The sequence below is a fragment of the Geotrypetes seraphini genome, chromosome 5 (genome assembly GCF_902459505.1).
Source record: "Geotrypetes seraphini chromosome 5, aGeoSer1.1, whole genome shotgun sequence".
Taxonomy (NCBI): Eukaryota; Metazoa; Chordata; class Amphibia; order Gymnophiona; family Dermophiidae; genus Geotrypetes; species Geotrypetes seraphini.
In genome coordinates, this window is record NC_047088.1 from 149,699,677 (window position 1) to 149,719,597 (window position 19,921).

General features: G+C 42.6%; 1 protein-coding gene across 3 annotated transcripts in view; it reads right to left on the minus strand.

Moving 5' to 3' along the window:
* Nucleotides 1-19,921, minus strand: part of NBEAL1 (neurobeachin like 1) — a 400,332-nt gene that overhangs the window by 28,160 nt on the left and 352,251 nt on the right. For all 3 annotated transcript variants that reach the window (XM_033945971.1, XM_033945972.1, XM_033945970.1), the window contains 2 exons: nt 14,300-14,472; nt 975-1,069 (listed from right to left, as the gene is read on the minus strand). In XM_033945971.1, the coding sequence (XP_033801862.1) occupies nt 975-1,069; nt 14,300-14,472 (268 nt within the window). The remainder of the gene's footprint in view (nt 1-974; nt 1,070-14,299; nt 14,473-19,921) is intronic.

Sequence of the window (19,921 nt, forward strand, 5' to 3'; positions counted from 1 at the left end):
ACTAGAGGTAGGTCTTGTCAGACAAATCTGATCAATTTCTTTGACTGGAAGTGCGCTAGATGTGGTGTATTTAGATTTTAGCAAAGCCTTTGACAGTAGGGACAGGCCCCAAAGTGACAGGCTGAATCAAGAACTGGTTGAGTGGAAGACGATATAGTGGTTAATGGAGATTGCTCTGAGGATAGGGATGTTACCAGTGGTGTGTCTCAAGGCTCTGTTCTTGGGTCTGTTCTTTTTAACATTTTTATAAGGGATATTGCTGAAGGGCTGTCAGGAAAGATTTGCCTCTTTGTGGATGATACAAAAATCTGCAATAGAGTAGACGTCCAGGATGGTGTGAATAACATGAAGAAAGACCTAGCGAAGCTTGAAGAATGGTCTGAAATTTGGCAGCTAAAATTTAATGCTAAGAAATGCAAGGTCATGCCTTTGGGCTGCAAAAACTCGAAGAAACGATACATTTTAGGGGTAAATAACTTATATGCATGACAGAAGAGCGGAACTTGGGTGTGATTGTATGTGATGATCTAAAGGTGACCAAACAGGTTGAAAAAGTGATGGTGAATGCTAGGTGCATAGGAAGAGGTAAGGCTAGTAAGAAAAATGATATATTGATGCCCCTGTTAAGACCCTGGTGAGACCTGATTTAGAATAGTGCATACAATTCTGGAGTCTGCACCTTCAAAAAGATATAAAAAGGATGGAATCGGTCCAGAGGAAGGCTACTACTATCTTAATTTTATATACTGCCATCAGAGCGGTTTACAAAATATTAAAAAGAAGGAATTAACTTAAACCAAATTTGATAATTACCAGTAGCTGAGAGTTTTTTTTGAAACACAGCATAAGAGACAAAGCAAAGATAACCATTCTAAAGTTATGGTAATAAATATGCAAAAATAGCTGCACACTATATTCAATTATGTAACAGCTACAAGATTATTAAAAAAAAAAAAAATTGCTCATTAACTTACTTGCTGTACTATCTGCCAAATCATACATGTGGTATCCCTGGAGCCAGAAATTAAATGGATTCCACAGTAATCTGTGGCTAGGCAAGTCACAATATCTATATGAAAAGAGAGAGTGTTCCAGTTATGACAGCATAAATAAAGGGTAAAGGGGATGGGACTTGATAAACCGCTTTTTCTGCGGCTACAATCAAAGTGGTTTACATATTTTAGATATATACTTATTTTGTACCTGGGGAAATGGAGTGTTAAGTAACTTGCCCAAAGTGACAAGGAGTACCTGGGGATTTAACCTACAACCTCAGGGTGCTGAGGCAGTAGCTCTAACCACTGACATTAAGGTTACCCTTAGTTAACTTACTGTAACTGTAATTGGGTAACAATGATAGCAGTAGTCCAGATAGGGAATAGAAGTCTTCCTAGGTGGCGCCTATCTATATAGATAATAGCTAAATATCATTGCTAGCCATATAGCTGGGCAAAACACTCTTGCCCCATCCCAGTAGTATCGAGATAGGGGGAATTTTCAGCAGCACTGTTGGGGCAATTCTAGAAGGGGTCCTGATACCATATGGTGAAAGCCTATTTCATAATGGCATCTGAGTGCCCAGATTCTGTCATAGAATAGTAGCATAATCCAACATGGTGCACCTTACATTTAGGCACATGTAATTACACCAGCTATAGACCAGATGTAATTGGCTGAACCTAAATGTGCCAAGGGCGCACATAACTTATAGTACAGTAAACTCTCAGTTATCCGGCACCCATGGGGATTGGTAGATGCCAGATAACTATAGTTTCTAGTTGCTTGAGAGTTACTGTAAAAATAATTTTGTCTCCCTTTCCACCTCAATCATCTCCCCACCCCCATTTGTAGGTCCAGCATCTGTTCTTCCCTTCTGTTACTTTCTCTCACCCCTTCTCCCCCAACTTATGGGTCCAGCATTCATCCATCTCCCTTCCCCAGCACCTTGCTGGACCCTCCTCCCATAGGCCCACACACACTTCTGTCCACCTCCCCACTGGTCTGCACTCCCTCCCTTCACGTGGGTCTGGCCTCCTGGACCCAACCCCCCCCCCCCCCCAATCACTTACTGAAGCAGCAGTAGCAGCAGACAGTCAGCAGAGGCAGTGCTGAAAACAGACTGTCATGGCCAGCCCTGGCAGGGACTTCCTCTGTTGCGTCAGAAGTGATGTGTAAGAAGAAAGGTCCTGCCGAGACTGGCCATGAGCAGCCTGTTTTCAGCACTGAATCTGCTGCCCAACTGCCACTTCAGTATGTGAGGGAGGGATGAGGGGAGAGGGAGTTTCATAGCTCAGGACTGCTGCCTCCTTTGGGGCTGGAGGGAGGACTGGAGGGAGGGGGTTCGCAGCTCAGGATCACTGCCTTATTTGGGGGCTGGAGGGAGGGGGTTCAATGCTCAAGACCGCTGCCTTGCTTCAGGGCTAGAGGGAGGGGGTTCATGGCTCAGGACCGCTGCCTTGCTTCAGGGCTAGAGGGAGGGGGGTTCACGGCTCAGGATCACTGTTGCTGCTGCTTGCTTCGGGGTTGGAAGGAAAGCTGGAGGGAGGGAGATTCGTGGCACAGGGCCACTGCTGCTTTGGGGATTTTTTTTTTTTGCCGGTGATTTTTTTGCCAGTTGGGTGAGAGTGCCAGTTGCTTGAATACTGGTTACTGTATTCTGTAAAGTTATGCATGTAACTGGGAAGCACACCCATGTCTTTGCCATGCTCTGCCCAAATATATGACCCCCTTGCATTTGTGTCCTCTGCTACTTATGCACACCCTTAAAGAATAGCACTTATTGCACTTATGCGCATAAGTTCAAATTTTTTGTGCATTTACATGTGCAAAGAAGCATGCATTCTTGAGCACCTTGCTAACAGAATTGTCTTTCACCTGTATAGTGTTGCTGAAAATTCATGGTTAGGAGACTTGTACATTTAAGGCCAGATTCTGTAAATGGCGTCTAAATTGGCAGCTGCCTACAAAACCGTGTGTCAATCACACTTAAGCGCTGTTTGTAGAATTGTGGTTAATGGCACTTACCAGAAAATGTAGGTGTCTGCAATATAGGGTTTTCCTGGCCTACACTGCAGACACCTAAGTTCTTTAATGATTTGTGCCTAAGTCCCACTCCACCCCTAACCATGCTCACTTAGGCATAAGGCACCATTAGGCATCCTGCAGTAGATGTGATTTCAGTGCCTACTTTTTTAAGATGAGTTTTTAATCGGTTTTAAATGACAGTGTCAATTACTGTGCCAATTAAAACAATTAAGTTAGACAGCAGTAGGGCGCACATCTTAAGGCGTTGTCTATATAATATGGCGCTTAGTAGCTGCTGCTCATCAAATAGGACCCTCTGAATATTAGCCTGTTAGTTTTAGGCAGAAGTTGAAGACATTTCTTTTCACACTGGTATAAAATACCAAGGTATTTAGCTATAGGGTAGTGGATAAAGACTGGACATGCACACATGAATAGGTTGTCTTTTGGCAAAGTTGCACTGACAGAGGATAAATTTATTGTTTGACAGGTAATTTAATTATTAGGATTTGTTTGTGGTGAGATGGTTAATCCACAAGTGGTTAGGTGAAGAGATAGGCTGGAAAATTTAAGGATAAAGGCCCCTTTTACAAAGGCACGGTAGCAAGTCCTAGTATAGTAAATGCGACACATCTCATAGGAATTGAATAGGCTGCGTCACATTTGTTGCACAAGACTTGCAACTGCAGCTTTTTAAAATGAGATCTAACAGTTATGAATTATTTTGTTTTAAAGAATTGCTACAGTTCTGCAGTATTTGTTGATGTATATTGTTATGCCCATATTTAAAAGATTTGTCCAGATGAACTTGGCAGTTAACCAGACAAATCTGAAATTTTCATTTTTAAACTCTCCCCCAGTTAAATTTAGTCCACACCAAATTTACCTGGGAAAAAAAGGAAGCTTAGGGGGCATTCTCAGAGCACAGTTTAACCTTAGCAGAACAGGCTGTACAAATAGCTGTCCTAGTTAGTGTAGTTAACTTTAGACCAGACATTCAGTTGAAACATATTAACTAAAGTTAACCAACTGTAGCTGGTTAATTTTACTTGTCACATGCTGATTGAATCTTGGTTTTCAAGTAATATATAATGTCACTCTTCGCAAAGAGTGCCTACGTGACTCAATTCCATTATAGAATACTGGTATAAAACCTGCACTGGCATGCCTAAATGAAGCACACCCACTTAAGCCAGGTCAATGGCAGACATAAATGGGCGTTCCTAAGTACATCATGCGTAATTTACAATTTTTTGCAAGTTACATGTGTTGATGTCAGGACAGGCACTTATACTGAAGCACAGCTATTTAGGGGATCATTTGATGAATGTGATGTCTGATGGCATGTTGATTATTTTTTGTCATTGTTTTTGAGTTATTATAATTACTTATATATGAAGGTTTTTATGTCTTTTATGTAGTTGCTTTTATTTTGAGATTTATGTAATGGTTTTGCAAATCCTCCCAACTTCCTGATTTCCTCTATTATTGCATATATATATATCACACTGAATGGTTTATATCTTTAAACAAAATACAATATTAAGGGAACCTGAATAAATACACAATACTGTTTTTACATTACTATTGCTTTATTTTACCGAACAAATCTATCCAACACTCAAATGAAAAAAGTATCTGTACTCCTAGTTACTCAATTAACCAACTGACCACATTTTTTGATTATTGATTTGATTTCAGCCAGCCACATTCACAATTCTCTCTTTCCTTATACTCTAGCCCAGTGTTTCTCAACCTGCCGTACATGTACCCTAGGGGGTATGCGGGCTGACTGCCGATTCCTCCTTTCCACCCCCGTTGCCCGCAACCCGCTCCATTCAATTATCCTCTGCTGCTGCCGCAACTCCGGACAAAGAAGAGCCAGGTGCATGCAGTGATTGAATGCCACCAGCCCACAAGCCTTCCCCTAGACGTCAATTCTGACGTTGGAGAGAAGGTTCTGGGCCAGCCAATCGTTGGGACAAAGGCTGGAAGGCAGTGAGGGGGCACGAACCCGTGACATAGAAGGAAGGGGGTATTAATAGGGGCACAAACTCGGGACACAGAAGGAAGGGGGCATTAATAGGACAGAAGGAAGGGAGAGGCATTAATAGGGGCATGAACTTGGAACATAAGAAGGAAGGGAGGGGGCATTAATATGAAAAACAGTAAATGTGGCCATTTTACACAAGGGAGGGAGGAAGGGGGCACTAACTTGGGACATAGGAAGGAGAGAGGGAGGGAAAAGAAAGGGATAATTGTTGGGCTTAACTGTGTGAGTGAGAGGGAAAGAGATGGTGCGCATGGGGAAAGGAAGAGGAAAATTGGGCATAGAGACGAGTGAGGTAGAGATGCATGGGGAATAGAAGGATGAGAGGGAGAAATGTTGAATATGGTGGTGGAGAGGGAACAGAGGGATATATTGAAGGGGATGCAAGGGGCAGAATGTTGGGCATAGTGATGGAGGGAGAGATGTGGCATGGTGTTGGGGAGGGGTGATAGAAGGAGAAATGAACATGGGGCTGGTGGGCATTGGTGAAAACTGCTGCACATGATCTGGGGGATGAGAGAGGAAGAAAAGTTGGACTCCTGGAGGGACAGAGAGAGTTGTTGGTTGGGGATTGGAATGAGGTCTGGAGGAGAGGATGCATGCAGGAGGCAGAAAGAAATATTGGATGCACAGTCAGAAAGAAGTGCAACAAGACTCATGAAATCACCAGACAATAAAGGTAGGAAAAATGATTTTATTTTCAATTTAGTGATCAAAGTGTGTCAGTTTTGAGAATTTATATCTGCTGTCTATATTTTGCACTATATTTGTCTATTTTTCTATAGTTGTTACTGAGGTGACATTGCATATTTTAAAGTCATCTGCCTTGCCATCTTTGAAACCCTCCCCGAATATAAATGATAATTAACATTTTCTCTGTGTACAGTGTGCTTTGTGGTTTTTAAATTTGTGGTTACCATTATGTATTAATAAGATTATATTGTGTGTGTATATGAAAAATGGATGGAGAAATTGCATTACAATTAGTATTATTATTATGGGGGTGGAATAAGGGGCAGAGTTTGAGCGGGTCTGAGGCAGAGAATGGGCGGGGATACGCGGATGGTATTTGTTAGCCTTAGGGGGTACTTGTCTTGAAAAGGTTGAGAAATACTGCTCTAGCCTAATGCTTTCATCAAGCTTTGGCTATGGCCCCATGACTATGGTGAAATAAAATTGTGTGACTTCCCATGATGTAATCAATCAGGTTATAACCCCAAATGCAGGTTTTGTGACCCTATTTTGGGTTTCAAACCACAATATAGGAAGCTCAAATCTACCCTCTCTCTCATTATCCCCTCTTCCAAGTTTCCAAGTTTATTGTAAAACACTTATCAAAATACTAAGCGTTTTACAGCAATAAAATAGGGATAAGAACAGAGATAAAAACAGAATTAAAAACAATATTATCTGTATATATCAGGGGTGCTCACACTTTTTGGGCTTGCGAGCTACTTTTTAAATGACCAAGTCAAAATGATCTACCAACAATAAAATTTAAAAAAAATCCACAAAGCACACTGTACACATAGAAAATGTTAATTATCATTCCTATTCCAGGGTTTTTCAAAGAGGTCAAAGCAGATGACTCTATGCACTATCACCTCAGTAACAACCATACAAAAATAGACAAATATACCCCCCTCCCTTTTTACTAAACCACGATAGCAGTTTTTAGCACAGGGAGCTGCGCTGATTGCCCAGCGCTGCTCTTGATGCTCATAGGCTCCCTGCGCTAAAAACCACTATTGCTGTTTAGTAAAAGGGGACCATATTGTAAAATATAGACAGCAGATATAAATTCAGACACATTTTGATCACTAAATTTAAAATAAAATCATTTTCCCTACCTTGTCTGGTGATTTCATGAGTCTCTGGTTGCACTTTCTTCTTCTGACTGTGCATACAATCTTTCTTCCCTTCTTTTAGCCTGTATGCTTCCTCTCCTCCAGACCTCATTCCTTCCCCCAACTTTTCCTTCCTCTTCCCTTTCTTTCTCTCTGCCTCCCTTTCTTTTTTTTCTGTTTCTCTTCTTTCCTTCTGTCTCCCTGCCTGCCCTTTTTCTTTCTTTCTCCCTGCCCTCCCCCAAGCCACTGCCATCGGGGACCAGGACCCAAACGCCACCAATAACAGGCCCCAAGCTCTCCCTGCTTCAGCCAACCAGCATTCCACTCCCCGACGTCAATTCTGCCGTCGGGAAGAGGAAGGCTGATCAGCCCAAGATCGTGATCAACCTATTGGGGGAAATGCTGCCGGGTCCTGCCTTCGCGGAAACAGAAAGTAGACAGGACCCGGCAGGAAGAAGAACAAATGCTTCACTAACCTGTCTCCCGCATTAGCCCGTAGCGAACGCTTGCTTCAGGGCTCTCAACATGTGCGTGCCGGCTTCCCTTCTCTCCCCCCCCGGACATAACTTCCGGTTTCGGAGGGAAGAGAAGAGAAGCCGGCACGCATAAGTTCGCTACTGGCTGAAATCTCCAAGCCGTTTTTTTGGGGGTTTTTTTAATGTTCAGCAGCGGCAGATGACAGCTGGGCAGACCGCCCAGCTAAAAGGCCCTAGGGAGAACACTGGAGAGGAAGACTGATCAGCCCGTAGATCAGGACGGCAACACGAGTCTATCACGGAGCCCGGGATGGGCTCCGCGATCGACTCACGTTGCCTTCCTGAGCTACTGGTCGATCGCGATCGACGTATTGGGCACCCCTGATATATATTATATGTATCAGACATAGGAGTATCTAGCCGATGATGTTATAAGGAGGGAAGACAGTAATTTATTTCTCTCTTAAAGCAATCCCATTTTGGGAAATAGGTGCTCCTATGTCTGAGGCTTGTCCCCATTAGTTTAAGTTGATTATAAGATTATAGTTTAATCAATTTACTTAATGAAAAGTTGAGATTTTCATAGGGAATCTAAAATCAGTGTCTACTTTTGATCTTTTGCAAGTGGTTCTCAATTTTGGTATATTTTGTCAATACAGTACCATTTTAAATTTGTATTGTTTTATTTTTTTTTTTTTAGACATGGCAAATTTGTCAACAACTTTAAAAATGAACAGCTATACAATAAATCATCCTGCAGGTCTTTTTTACTCTTAAAATTTGCAAACAATCCCATAATTTAGGCCACTTCATTTTCAACTTTTGCCTGAACATTTCTAGGCTTATATTTTTTTTCCACTAATTTTTATTCAAATATTTCAAAATAATCCATTAACCTCCCCCTCCCCCCCATGCTGCTAATTTTTACTGCTTAATTTTTTACTATTATTTTAAACACAGATAGCAAAAACACAATCAAATAGATAATGTTATCTGACAGTATAGCAGTTACAAACAGGTGTTATTTGAGGACAACAGATAGATATTCTCACAGGTGAGTGACATCATCCATGAGGCCTGGTATGGACAGTTCAAAAAGCGTACTGTCACTTTAAAAGTCTTGAGGATCACCCGTACAGTGCATGTGCCGGTGCCTTCCAGCCCAACGTCGACTCGCGGGACCATCAATTCAATAAAAAAGCTAAGAAGCCAACTAGGAAGGAGGGAGGGTTGTGAGAATATCTGCCTGCTGTCCTCGGATAACACCTGTTACAGGTAAGTAACTGTGCTTGATCCTAGGACAAACAGGCAGTATATTCTCATATGTGGGACTCCCTAGCTGCCAGGATCATGTGAGAGGTAATAATCTTTGTATTAACAGGAGTCCAACAAGTTTAACAGGGTTGGAGGGGAATTGGCATCTAAACAGAGAATAAATTTTGTAGAACTGCTTGGCTGAACAACTATCTCGTCTGGAATGATTCTCCAAACAATAGTGGGATGTTAAGGTATGAATTGAGGACCAGGTGGCTGTCTTACAAATGTCCTCAATGGGAGTGGAATGTAGGTATGCTATCAAAGTGGCCATTGCCCTAACCTTATGTGCAGTGACACAGCTTTGCAGTGTCAGCACAGCCCGAGTATAGCAGAAGGAGATACAGTCTGCTAGCTATGTGGAGATAGTTCCCCTGGTGACAGGTGCTCCAAATCTGTTAGGATTGAATGACAGGAACAGTTGAGTGGAAATTCTGTGAGGTTTAGTCCAATTCAATAATAAGCTAATGCATGTTTGCAGTCCAACATGTAAAGTGTGGCTTCACCAGAATGTGTGTGTGTGGTCTTGGGAGGAAGACTGGAAGCACAATGGATTGGTTTAAGCCTAAGTGGCTGTTTTTGCAATTTAGAACAGCAGGTGCAAGAATCAGGAGAGTGTTAAGGACCAAAGCACTAGACACACCAGTTGTGTGGATCAGTGACAGATATAGTCTGGTTATACCAAGTACACTGCTTAAAGCCATTGACATCAAGAGGAACACTGCCAATGTGAGATCAACGGACTCAGTGGTCCAAGAGTAGTTGTTAAGTCGAAAAAGGTTTGATGCTTCTGGCCTGAAAACAGGCAAAAAAGAGCCCAAAGAACCAAAAACGAAAAATGGTCAAAAGTTAAAAATTTTAAACCACAGTAAAAGGAAAATAAACACTTATGAATTAAAAAGGAAACAGGAAGGCAAAAAATCCTGAAGGGATGGAGGCACCTTGAGCAACTCCCATGAGTGTGATGCCTTAACAGTGCCTCCTTCATGCCCTCCAGCTGCCCTCAATCCCGGCATGCTGCCCGCAGCCGACTCAGAAATCTTCCCTCTCACTTCACAGCTGACATCAGAGGGAAGGATTCCGGGTCAGCCAGGTGCAGCGCGCAGGAATCACTGCCCGTGGCCTTATGAAGGAAGAAAGAGAATTGCTGAGCATTGGGAGGGAGAGGAGTGAGGTAGAGATGCATGGGAAGAGAAAGATGAGAGGGAGAAATGTTGTATATAGCAGTGGAGAGGGAACAGTGGGACAGATTGGAAGGGATGCAAGAGGTAGGAATGTTGGACAAGGTGGTGTAGGGTAGTGCTGCCTGATTCACCAATTTGAATCGATTCACTTTTTAAAAAAAAAATCAGATTCGCTGATTCAGTGAGTTCTGACCTGTCATATCTTTGGGCATCCTAATGTAGCAGCAGCGGTGGCAGTCACCGGTGTGGCAGAGGCAGCACAATGAACAGGCTTCTCCTAGCCTGCCCAGCCATGGTCTTTCCTCTGATGTGCCACTGATGACGCGGCAGAGAGAAGCACTGGCAGGCAGGCCACAAGAAGCCTGTTCACCGTGCTGCCTCTGTCAGGCCGGTCACTGCTACCACTGCTGCTACTTTAGGAGGCCCAAAGGAGGAAGGGGGTGTGTGTGGCAGGAGGTGCTGCATAGGGGATGGGGAGGAGAGATGAAAAGCAGTTGCAGAGGGGGATAGGAAGGAAGAAAGCTGCTTGTGAGGGGACAGTTCCAGGCCAGTAGGAGGAAAGGGTGGTAGATGTGTGGAACAGTCTCCCGGAAGAGGTGGTGAAAACAGAGACTGTGTCTGAATTCAAGAGGGCCTGGGATAGGCACATGGGATCTCTCAGAGAGAGAGAAAGATAATGATTACTGCAGATGGGCAGACTAGATGGGCCATTTGGTCTTTATCTGCCATCATGTTTCTATATTTGACTGCCAACATGAACAGTACTCATGACATAGGGAGGAGAGAGGAAGAATTGGTGGTGATGGGATGGAGGAGAGGAAGGGAGAGATGAAACAGAGGTAGAAAGAGTGAGAGGGAGATATCCTGCATATGGTGGAGGAGAGGGACACGTGCATGGAGAAGAGAGAGGGAAACATAGGGTAGAGAGAGATGGTGCATGGAGAGAAAGAAAAGGTACACATGTAAATGGAGGGGAAGAAGGGAGAGATGCTGCATGGAGGGGAATAGAGAGGTCTTATCCAGGGCCGAGAAAGAGAGAGATGGTAGACAGTGGGAAAGAAACAGAAATGTTGGATATGGTAGTGGAAGGGAAGGCACAGAGGTACAGAGATGGAAGATGTATGTTGAGCGTGGAGAAAGAAGAAAATGTCAAATGGGCAGGAGACCCTGGCGAGCGAGTTAACAGAAGACAAACAGAAACCAGAGCCTGGGACCAACATGATTTGAATAATAAAATGACCAGACAACAAAAGGTCGAAAAATAATTAATTTTTTTGTGAAATTTGTATCCTGCCAGAGCTGGTGTTAAGACAGTAAAAATGGGCTAGGATCTAACAGAGAGAGGAAAAGTCTTTTTTATTTTGTTTACACTATAGTGTTGGCATGGGCTGGAGAGGGCAAAGGGGGCTGGGGTGTGTACACTACAGTGTTGGCATGGGGCTGGAGAGGGCAAAGGGGGCTGGAGTGTGTGAAAAGGATATATAATAAACCTGTCAGGGCATTTTAAAAAAACGCCCTATGTGCGGAAAAAGTGAATCGAATTGAAAAATCAATTCAATAGGCCAAATCGAAAATCGAATAAAAAAACTTTTCTCTGAATCAGGGAGCATTAGTGGGGAGAATGGAGAGAGAGAGAGAGAGAGATAGCATGATGCTGGAGAGAAGTGATGGAAAGAGAAATGTGCTTGAGGCTGGTGGGTAGGGGTGAAAGATGCTGCATGTGGTCCAGAGGATGAGAGAGGGAGAAATGTTGGATGTGGCAGTAGAGGGGATGGAAGCGATGCACCCTGGATTCCTCCCTCTCTCTCTCTCTCTTTCCCCACTCCCTTTAAAGCAAGAGAGGGAATGAGAGAAAGAGAGATGGTGGACAGTGAGAGAGAGGGAGACATGTTGCACATGGGGGTGAAGGAGAGAGGAAGAAATGCTGTGTAGGAATGGGAAGGGCAAAAAGAGGAAGAATGATCCAGGACAGAAGGGTGTAAGGATGCTGTACAATGGAAGGGAGGGAAGAGAGAAATGCTGGACTATGGTAGAAGGAATCAATTTGCAGAAGCAACCATTTGCAGAAGACAGGAAAGCAGAAAAAAAGAGAAACTGGAACCATCTTGATGAAAAAATAAATCTCCAGACAACAAAGGTAAAAAAAAAAAAAAAGGAATTTATTGACTGAAATGTGTTAGCTTTGGGAAATGTACATAGCTGATGTCTTTGTATTGTGTTCTCCAGTGCTGAAGTACTTGCTGACCTTTACTGTGGCTGGTGGGAATCCCCAAGTACCGCCAGCTGAGGACCTGCTCCAAAGCAGTCAGAACTTCCGTCCACTAAGCGTATCAATTGCTTGGCAGCATCCCTGAACAACTGAGGTGCCAGCATTTGTGACTCAGGGATGCTGCTGCTGCCTGACAAGCTTGATATAAGGGACCCCTGGTCACCTTCAAAGAAAATCCTCAGCTGACGTAGCTTGTCCTCATCAGATGGAGTATTTATATTTACATTAGAGGCTCTTGCAGAGACCCATTTACAAAGTATGTATTCTTCCCAATAAATATTTCCAAATTAATAAAGCGTCTTTGCTTATTTGTAAGTGGGTCACTACTTTTAATTCAGTAGCATAATTAAATGAAATAACTACAGTAGCAACATTTATCCACAATATAGATAACAAGTTGTTCAGAAAAGAAATAAAAACTATTCTCTTCAAGAAATCCCTGAAACAGTCTTAACATCACAAATACCTCCCTTCCTCCCACCTTCTTCCTGCCTCACAGATTCCACCTGTGCTACTCCTTACCCTCTCTTGAAATCACCAATGATTTTCCACTATAACCCACCGTTTATAACTCTTGAACCACAAGGTAAAGGCGGAATAGAAATTTCTAATGTAATGTAACGCAACTTATTTCACAGAACCCAGTGTAACCTTTCCAGAAGAATTTGAGAGCAACATATAGCACATGTGCATATCCCCCCCCCCTCCCATGTAGCATGGGGGCCAAGTCAGTCTATTTCTATAGCTAATAGAATATAACTCCAAGGGGAGATGGGCAGGGCAGACAGAATAAGCAAACATTGTTCTTTGAGAACCCTACTATAGCTTTCTCTGAGGACAGGCAGGATGTCATTATTCTACCTGATAGGACTCCCTAGATATCAGGCTGTCTAAAATAAAGATGGTAAAAGAGGCCTGTTGGGGACAGTGGAGCTGGATTCTGGACTCTAAGTAAATTCTGACTGTAATACTGGCCGTCATATTAGGAGTCCTGTTCCAAACAGTAATGAGATGTGAAAGTATGGACTGAAAATCTCCTCAATGGATGCAAATCTCAATGGAGGTTAACCCTGCGTGGGCTACTGATGCAGCCATGGTCCTAACATTGTGAGCTATGACATGACCTTCCAGAGACAGCTCAGCCTGGGCATAAGTATAGTACAGGAAGTCTGAAGTTAAGGGGACGGGCGGGGACAGATGAGATTACTTTTGGGTCAGGCAGGGACGGAAATGATTCCAGTGCAGATGGGCGGGAACAGATTTGATTCCAAAGGAGACTTTGATTTCTATCAGCACACAACTCTCTACTACAAAACTCAGTTTCTCAGCTCCATGGAAAACTGAGAACTGATGGTTCTGTGAGCTGTCGACAGGCAGGAAAGCACCGGTGCATGCATGGTATGCTGCAGACCTCAAGACTTTTAAAGTGACAGTACACTTTTTGCACTGTCCGTACTGGGGTCTGTGGATGATGTCACCCACATGTGAGAATATGCTGCCTGCTTGTTCTAGGATAACTTTCAGACTTGTTACACAGAATTAGTTAAAATAAACCCAATACATTAGTTTTCTTGTTTTTATACTGCTAAACATTCTTTAACATTATACTGGTATCATCTCTGCCCAGTTACCTTGCTCTTTTTCTGCATTCTTATATTTTTTGCATTTTAACTTTTCCTATATTTTGCATTTTAACTTCCTGTAGATTTTCTTCATTAAACCTTCACCAAAGAACCAACAATAACATGCTTAGTTTGCTCAATATCACCGATACAAATATGTTTGCTAGAATTTTAAATAAAGCTGATAAATTTCTCAGAAATTAAGTGTCCTGATAACAGGAAAACCAAGTAGTACTGATTTCAACAGGGTAACCATACCCATATTGAATAAAAAATTATAAAACATGTTAATTTCTAGTAGCCATATTGGTTCTGGCAAAAGTTGGCTTCTATGAAGTCTGTATAAAAGGTTTTTAAGATCACTTACATTTCATCTTTAGATACTATCATTTTAAATTCATATGCATATCAACTTTCAATAATTCTTATATTTATCCAATTAAGCCCCTCTACCCTCAACACAGTAAAGCAGCCTGCACTTGCTTCTTCCTGCAATTTTGTTCAGTTCCTTACCCATGTGACTGATATGGTGTCCAATCAATTTTCCTTTTGTGACGGATGTCACTCTGATACTGTTGTCCCAATGTCCTGCACTGAACAGCAATTTTCCATCATGTGAAACAACAAACAACTTTGTGGTGATTTCCAGACCAGGTGTAAATGGGCCACTTATAGTACGCTGGGTTCTAAAAACAAGATTTACAGTGAATTTGACTTTATTAAAAAGATTATAAACTTGCACCAAGGATCAGTTACTTTTAAATGAATATAACCATATCATATTTTGATCCATTGTGTCCTATTTTTGGCCTCTTCATAAATAACCCATGTAAAAAAACCCCAAACAAAACACACCTCCCTCCCCCTACCCTGGATGCAGTGGAAAAAAAAAAACAAGCAAAAGTATATATTTTGCAGAACTATTCCGTTTTTTACTGATTAAGTTAAATTGCAAGACCATAACAACCTGACCTTCACACTAAGTACATTTCATCTAATAGTCAAATGAAATTATATATTCACTGCTAGCCATAAATGTACTATTTTACTATCTGTATGTTTTAAAAACTATATGGATAGTATGAATCCAAAAATCTAACTGAATAGATCGATACCATTCATATACTGTAATATGGGCTATGCATGGGGAGGAGGAGAAGACAGTAGAAATATTTACTGTTTATTCAAGCTTATATGCTGCTACTAATGACTGGAATAGTCAAATCTGAGCAGTTTACATTAGCTTTTTCAATGGTGTCACAAAGCATAGCCTTCTGTAGTGTGTAATAAAACAAGCTAATTACATGGGCTGTTGATATGGTGTTACAATGTATCCTCCTGAACTAATCATATTATATTCACCCTATGCCAGGGATCTCAAAGTCCCTCCTTGAGGGCCACAATCCAGTCGGGTTTTCAGGATTTCCCCAATGAATATGCATGAGATCTATGTGCATGCACTGCTTTCAATGCATATTCATTGGGGAAATCCTGAAAAAAGGTAATGGCGGAACCAAAATCTCTAATGTAATGTAACTTATTTCACAGAGCCCGGTGTAACCTTTCCCCAGCATCTTTCTAGAAGAATTTGAGAGCAACATATAGCACATGTGCACATTTTCCTGCACCCCCCCCCCCCCCAATGAGGAATGGGGCCAAGTCAGTCTATTTCTATAGCTTATAGAATATAACTCCAAGAGGAGATGGGAATAAGCAGCCGTTGTTCTTGAAGAACCCTGCTATAGCTTTCTCCGAGGACAGGCAAGATGTCATTATTCTTCCTGATGGGACTCCCTAGATATCAGGCTGTCTGAAATAAAGAGGGTAAAAGAGGCCTGTTGGGGGAAGGTGGAGCTGGATTCTGGACTCTAAGTAAATTCTGAAGAACTGTCTAACCATACTAGCCGTCATATTGGGAATCCTGTTCCAAACAGTAATGAGATGTGAAAGTATGGACTGCAAATCTCCTCAATGAAGGCTAACCTTGGATGAGCTACTGATGTAGCTTCCAGAGACAGCCCAGCCTGGGCATAAGTATAGTACATAAAGTCTGCAAGACAATTTGAAATGGTGTCTTTAGTGATGGCAGCCCTGCATTCTGTTGGGGTTAACCCCCCCACCCACCCCCCACAAAAGCTGAGTGGACTTTCTATGGGCTATAGTCCTCTTTAGATACAGTAGAAGGCCAATGATCTTTTACAGTCCAGAGTGTACAGTGCATTTTCACCTCATTGGGCCTGAATTTTCAGGAAAAATGTTGGTTTGATCAACTGAATGGTTAAGTCAGAACTCTAACATTACCTTAAGAAACTTTGGTTGAATGCACAAAAACACTCATGATGAAATTTTGTGTAAGATGGATTGGCTACTAAGGCTTGGAGCCACCAAAAATAAGACCTTTCAGGTCAGGTTCCTCGGGTAATAGGTATCAAAGTACAGTAATTCAAAAGAAGCTTTTGTCAGTTGATTAAGGACAAAATTTAGATCCTATGACATGATGAGGGGCTTGATGGTGGATTTTTTGCTTAAGCCCTGCATGAAGTAAACAGCTGAGAATAAGCAGAGATGGGCCTACCCTTTGCATGGTGTTCAGAGTTAACTGCACTCGGATGAACCCTTACAGAGTTACATCTTGAGACATTGCTCAGAAAGGTGGAGAATGCATTTAAAGCATTTTTTGTGTTGGACAGAAGAAAGTATCAAGGGCTGTGCATTCTCACCAGATGGCAAACTTCTGATTTGAAAGTGTATAACCTCCTAGTGAAGGGGTGGGCAATTAATTTTCCCAAGGGGCCACATGAGAAACTGGGACTGGTTTGGAGGGCCAGACCAATAGGCTGAACTCAATTCTGCTTGGAGAAGTTGACTTCGAAGTCTAGAAGCTGAAGAAAAAGAATTGTCTTCTGTGTTACAGTGTGCACCACTGGAGGCGATGCAGCTTTTATCAGCCAATCGTCTAGATAGGGAAAGACTTGGAACCTGTTTGTTCTTAGAGTTGCTGCAACTACCACAAGGCACTTAGTGAACACTCTTGAGAAGAAACCAGTCCAAATGGTAGAACTTTGTTCTGAAAATGTTGGCAAGTTATCTGGAAACAAAAACATTTTCTGTGGTTGGGATGGGTAGATATGTGAGTATAGGCCTCTTTGAGATCTAGAGAGCATAGCCAATAGTTTCACTCTAGAAGAGGATATAGGATTCCCAGAGATAGCATGCAAAACCTTTCTTTCACCAGGTATTTGTTGAGTTCTCAGAGGTCGAAGATAGGATGAAGACCTCACGTCTTCTTTGAAATTAGAAAATACTTGGACTTGAACCCCTGATTTTTCTGGGAAGGGAGATCTACGTCTATGGCATTTAACTGAAGCAGAGCTTCAATTTCCTGAAGAAGAAGGGATGTCTGTAGAGATGTGAAAGAAAACTCTCTTGGAGGGTTGTCTGCCGGGATGGTGATAAAATGGAGTGAATAACCCTCCCTTATGATTTTTAAGACCCAGGTGTCTGAGATGATGAGAATCCAACACTGATGGTAAATCTGAAGACGTCCTCCTATAGGATGGAGAGGAGGATGAGGTGGCAGAAGTTTGCTTATGCTCTCTAATAGCAGGTCAAAAAGACTGAGCTGGTTTCTGAGCAGATGTGGGTTGAGACTTCTGAGGTATTGCTGCTTTTGTCTCTTTTGTGGAGGAGGCTTGAAGGAAGAGGATGCTGACGGATAGCGCCTCTTGAATGGTACAGATGTAGGTCTCTAAGAAGGCTTAGATGCTTGGGTATTAGCCTTAGAACCTGTTAATCAGTTCAACTCTGCTGATGTTTAGTAAGCCTCTGAATAGTGTCTTCAACCTTGTCACCAAAAAACTCTTGACCCAGGCAAGGAATATCTGCTAAACAATTCTGGATATTGACATCCATGTCCGAGACTCGGAGCCATGTTAGTCTAATGCAAAGAAATGCAGAGTAATGCATTTGGGGATTAATAATAGGAAGGAACCGTATATGCTGGGAGGAGAGAAGCTGATATGCACGGACGGGGAGAGGGACCTTGGGGTGATAGTGTCCGAAGATCTAAAGGCGAAAAAACAGTGTGATAAGGCAGTGGCTGCTGCCAGAAGGATTCTGGGCTGTATAAAGAGAGGCGTAGTCAGTAGAAGGAAGAAGGTGTTGATGCCCCTGTACAGGTCATTGGTGAGGCCCCACTTGGAGTATTGTGTTCAGTTTTGGAGACCGTATCTGGCGAAAGACGTAAGAAGACTTGAGGCGGTCCAGAGGAGGGCGACGAAAATGATAGGAGGCTTGCGCCAGAAGACGTATGAGGAGAGACTGGAAGACCTGAATATGTATACCCTAGAGGAAAGGAGAGACAGGGGAGATATGATTCAGACGTTCAAATACTTAAAGGGTATTAACGTAGAACAAAATCTTTTCCAGAGAAAGGAAAATGGTAAAACCAGAGGACATAATTTGAGGTTGAGGGGTGGTAGATTCAGGGGCAATGTTAGGAAATTCTACTTTACGGAGAGGGTGGTGGATGCCTGGAATGCGCTCCCGAGAGAGGTGGTGGAGAGTAAAACTGTGACTGAGTTCAAAGAAGCGTGGGATGAACACAGAGGATTTAGAATCAGAAAATAATATTAAATATTGAACTAGGCCAGTAACTGGGCAGACTTGCACGGTCTGTGTCTGTGTATGGCCGTTTGGTGGAGGATGGGCTGGGGAGGGCTTCAATGGCTGGGAGGGTGTAGATGGGCTGGAGTGGGTCTTGACGGAGATTTTGGCAGTTGGAACTCAGGCACAGTACCGGGTAGAGCTTTGGATTCTCGCCCAGAAATAGCTAAGAAGGAAAAAAAAAAAAATTTAAATTGAATCAGGTTGGGCAGACTGGATGGACCATTCGGGTCTTTATCTGCCGTCATCTACTATGTTACTATCTCATAGCAATAGCCATTGCTGAAGCTTTTGATGTTAATTTGAAAGTACCAAATTCCGAGTTTGAAGTAAGTTGCTGGTAGTCTCTTGAAACTCAGGAAGGCAGTCCACCGAAATATATTGTTCAAAGTCAGACAAGTGTTTGATGAGCTGCTTTAGATAAAAGATCATATAAAAATTATAATTAAGAACTTTGTTAGCCAACATTGAGTTCTGATAAAAATAGTGACTGAACTTGTCCATAGTATGTCCCTCACATCCTGGTGGTGCTGTAGCATAGGCTCTGGAGCTGGAAGATTTTTTCAGAGTGGACTCTACCAGCAATGATTGATGCGACAATTGCGGTTTATTAAATCCAGGGCAAGACTGAATTTGTTATAACAAGTCAATCATTCTCGGAGCTACTACAGTAGAAAGAGGTGTTAACCAATTCTTAAAGACAGCTTCCTGTAGCAAATTATGAAGAGGTAATTTAAGAAGCTCCTTAGGAGGCTCATCATAATCCAAAGCGTCCAGTTCAGCTCTAGGTTCAGTACTGAACTCCAGCTTGACAAGTAGAGCCTTAACTGTCTGATATATTTGATAAATGACAGTCCTTCTGGAGGAGATCGATGTCTAAGTGGAGGAGAGGAAGGATCCAAGTGAATACCATACGATTCAGGTGCAGATAATGTATGCTCCTGTTCAGTGCCAGTGTTGTAGTGTGAAACATCAGAATCTACAGTAGGCATAGAAACATAGAAATAGACGGCAGATAAGGGCCCACGGCCCATCCAGTCTGCCCACCTTAATGTCCCTCCCCTACCTTTGCCCTGTGAATAGATCCCATGTGCCGATCCCATTTTGCCTTAAAATCAGGCACGCTGCTGGCCTCAATCACCTGTAGTGAAAGACTATTCCAGCGATCAACCACTCTTTCAGTGAAAAAGAATTTCCTGGTGTCACCTCGTAGTTTCCCGCCCCTGATTTTCAACGGACCAGGAGATTCTCTCGATGGTGGAGGAGAAAGGTGCTGTCTGGAGGTTGGAGTTCAATGACAATGAGAACGTCGAGAAGAGCTCCTCAGACTTCTCTGGTACTGGTCTGAAGATGATGATGAAGATGTGCGTCAATGCTTCAATCTTGAATGATGATGTTTAGACTTAAAGCTTTGATGCATCAAAGGGGAACGTTAATGTTTCAATGAAGCGCATTGATGTAGATGAATTG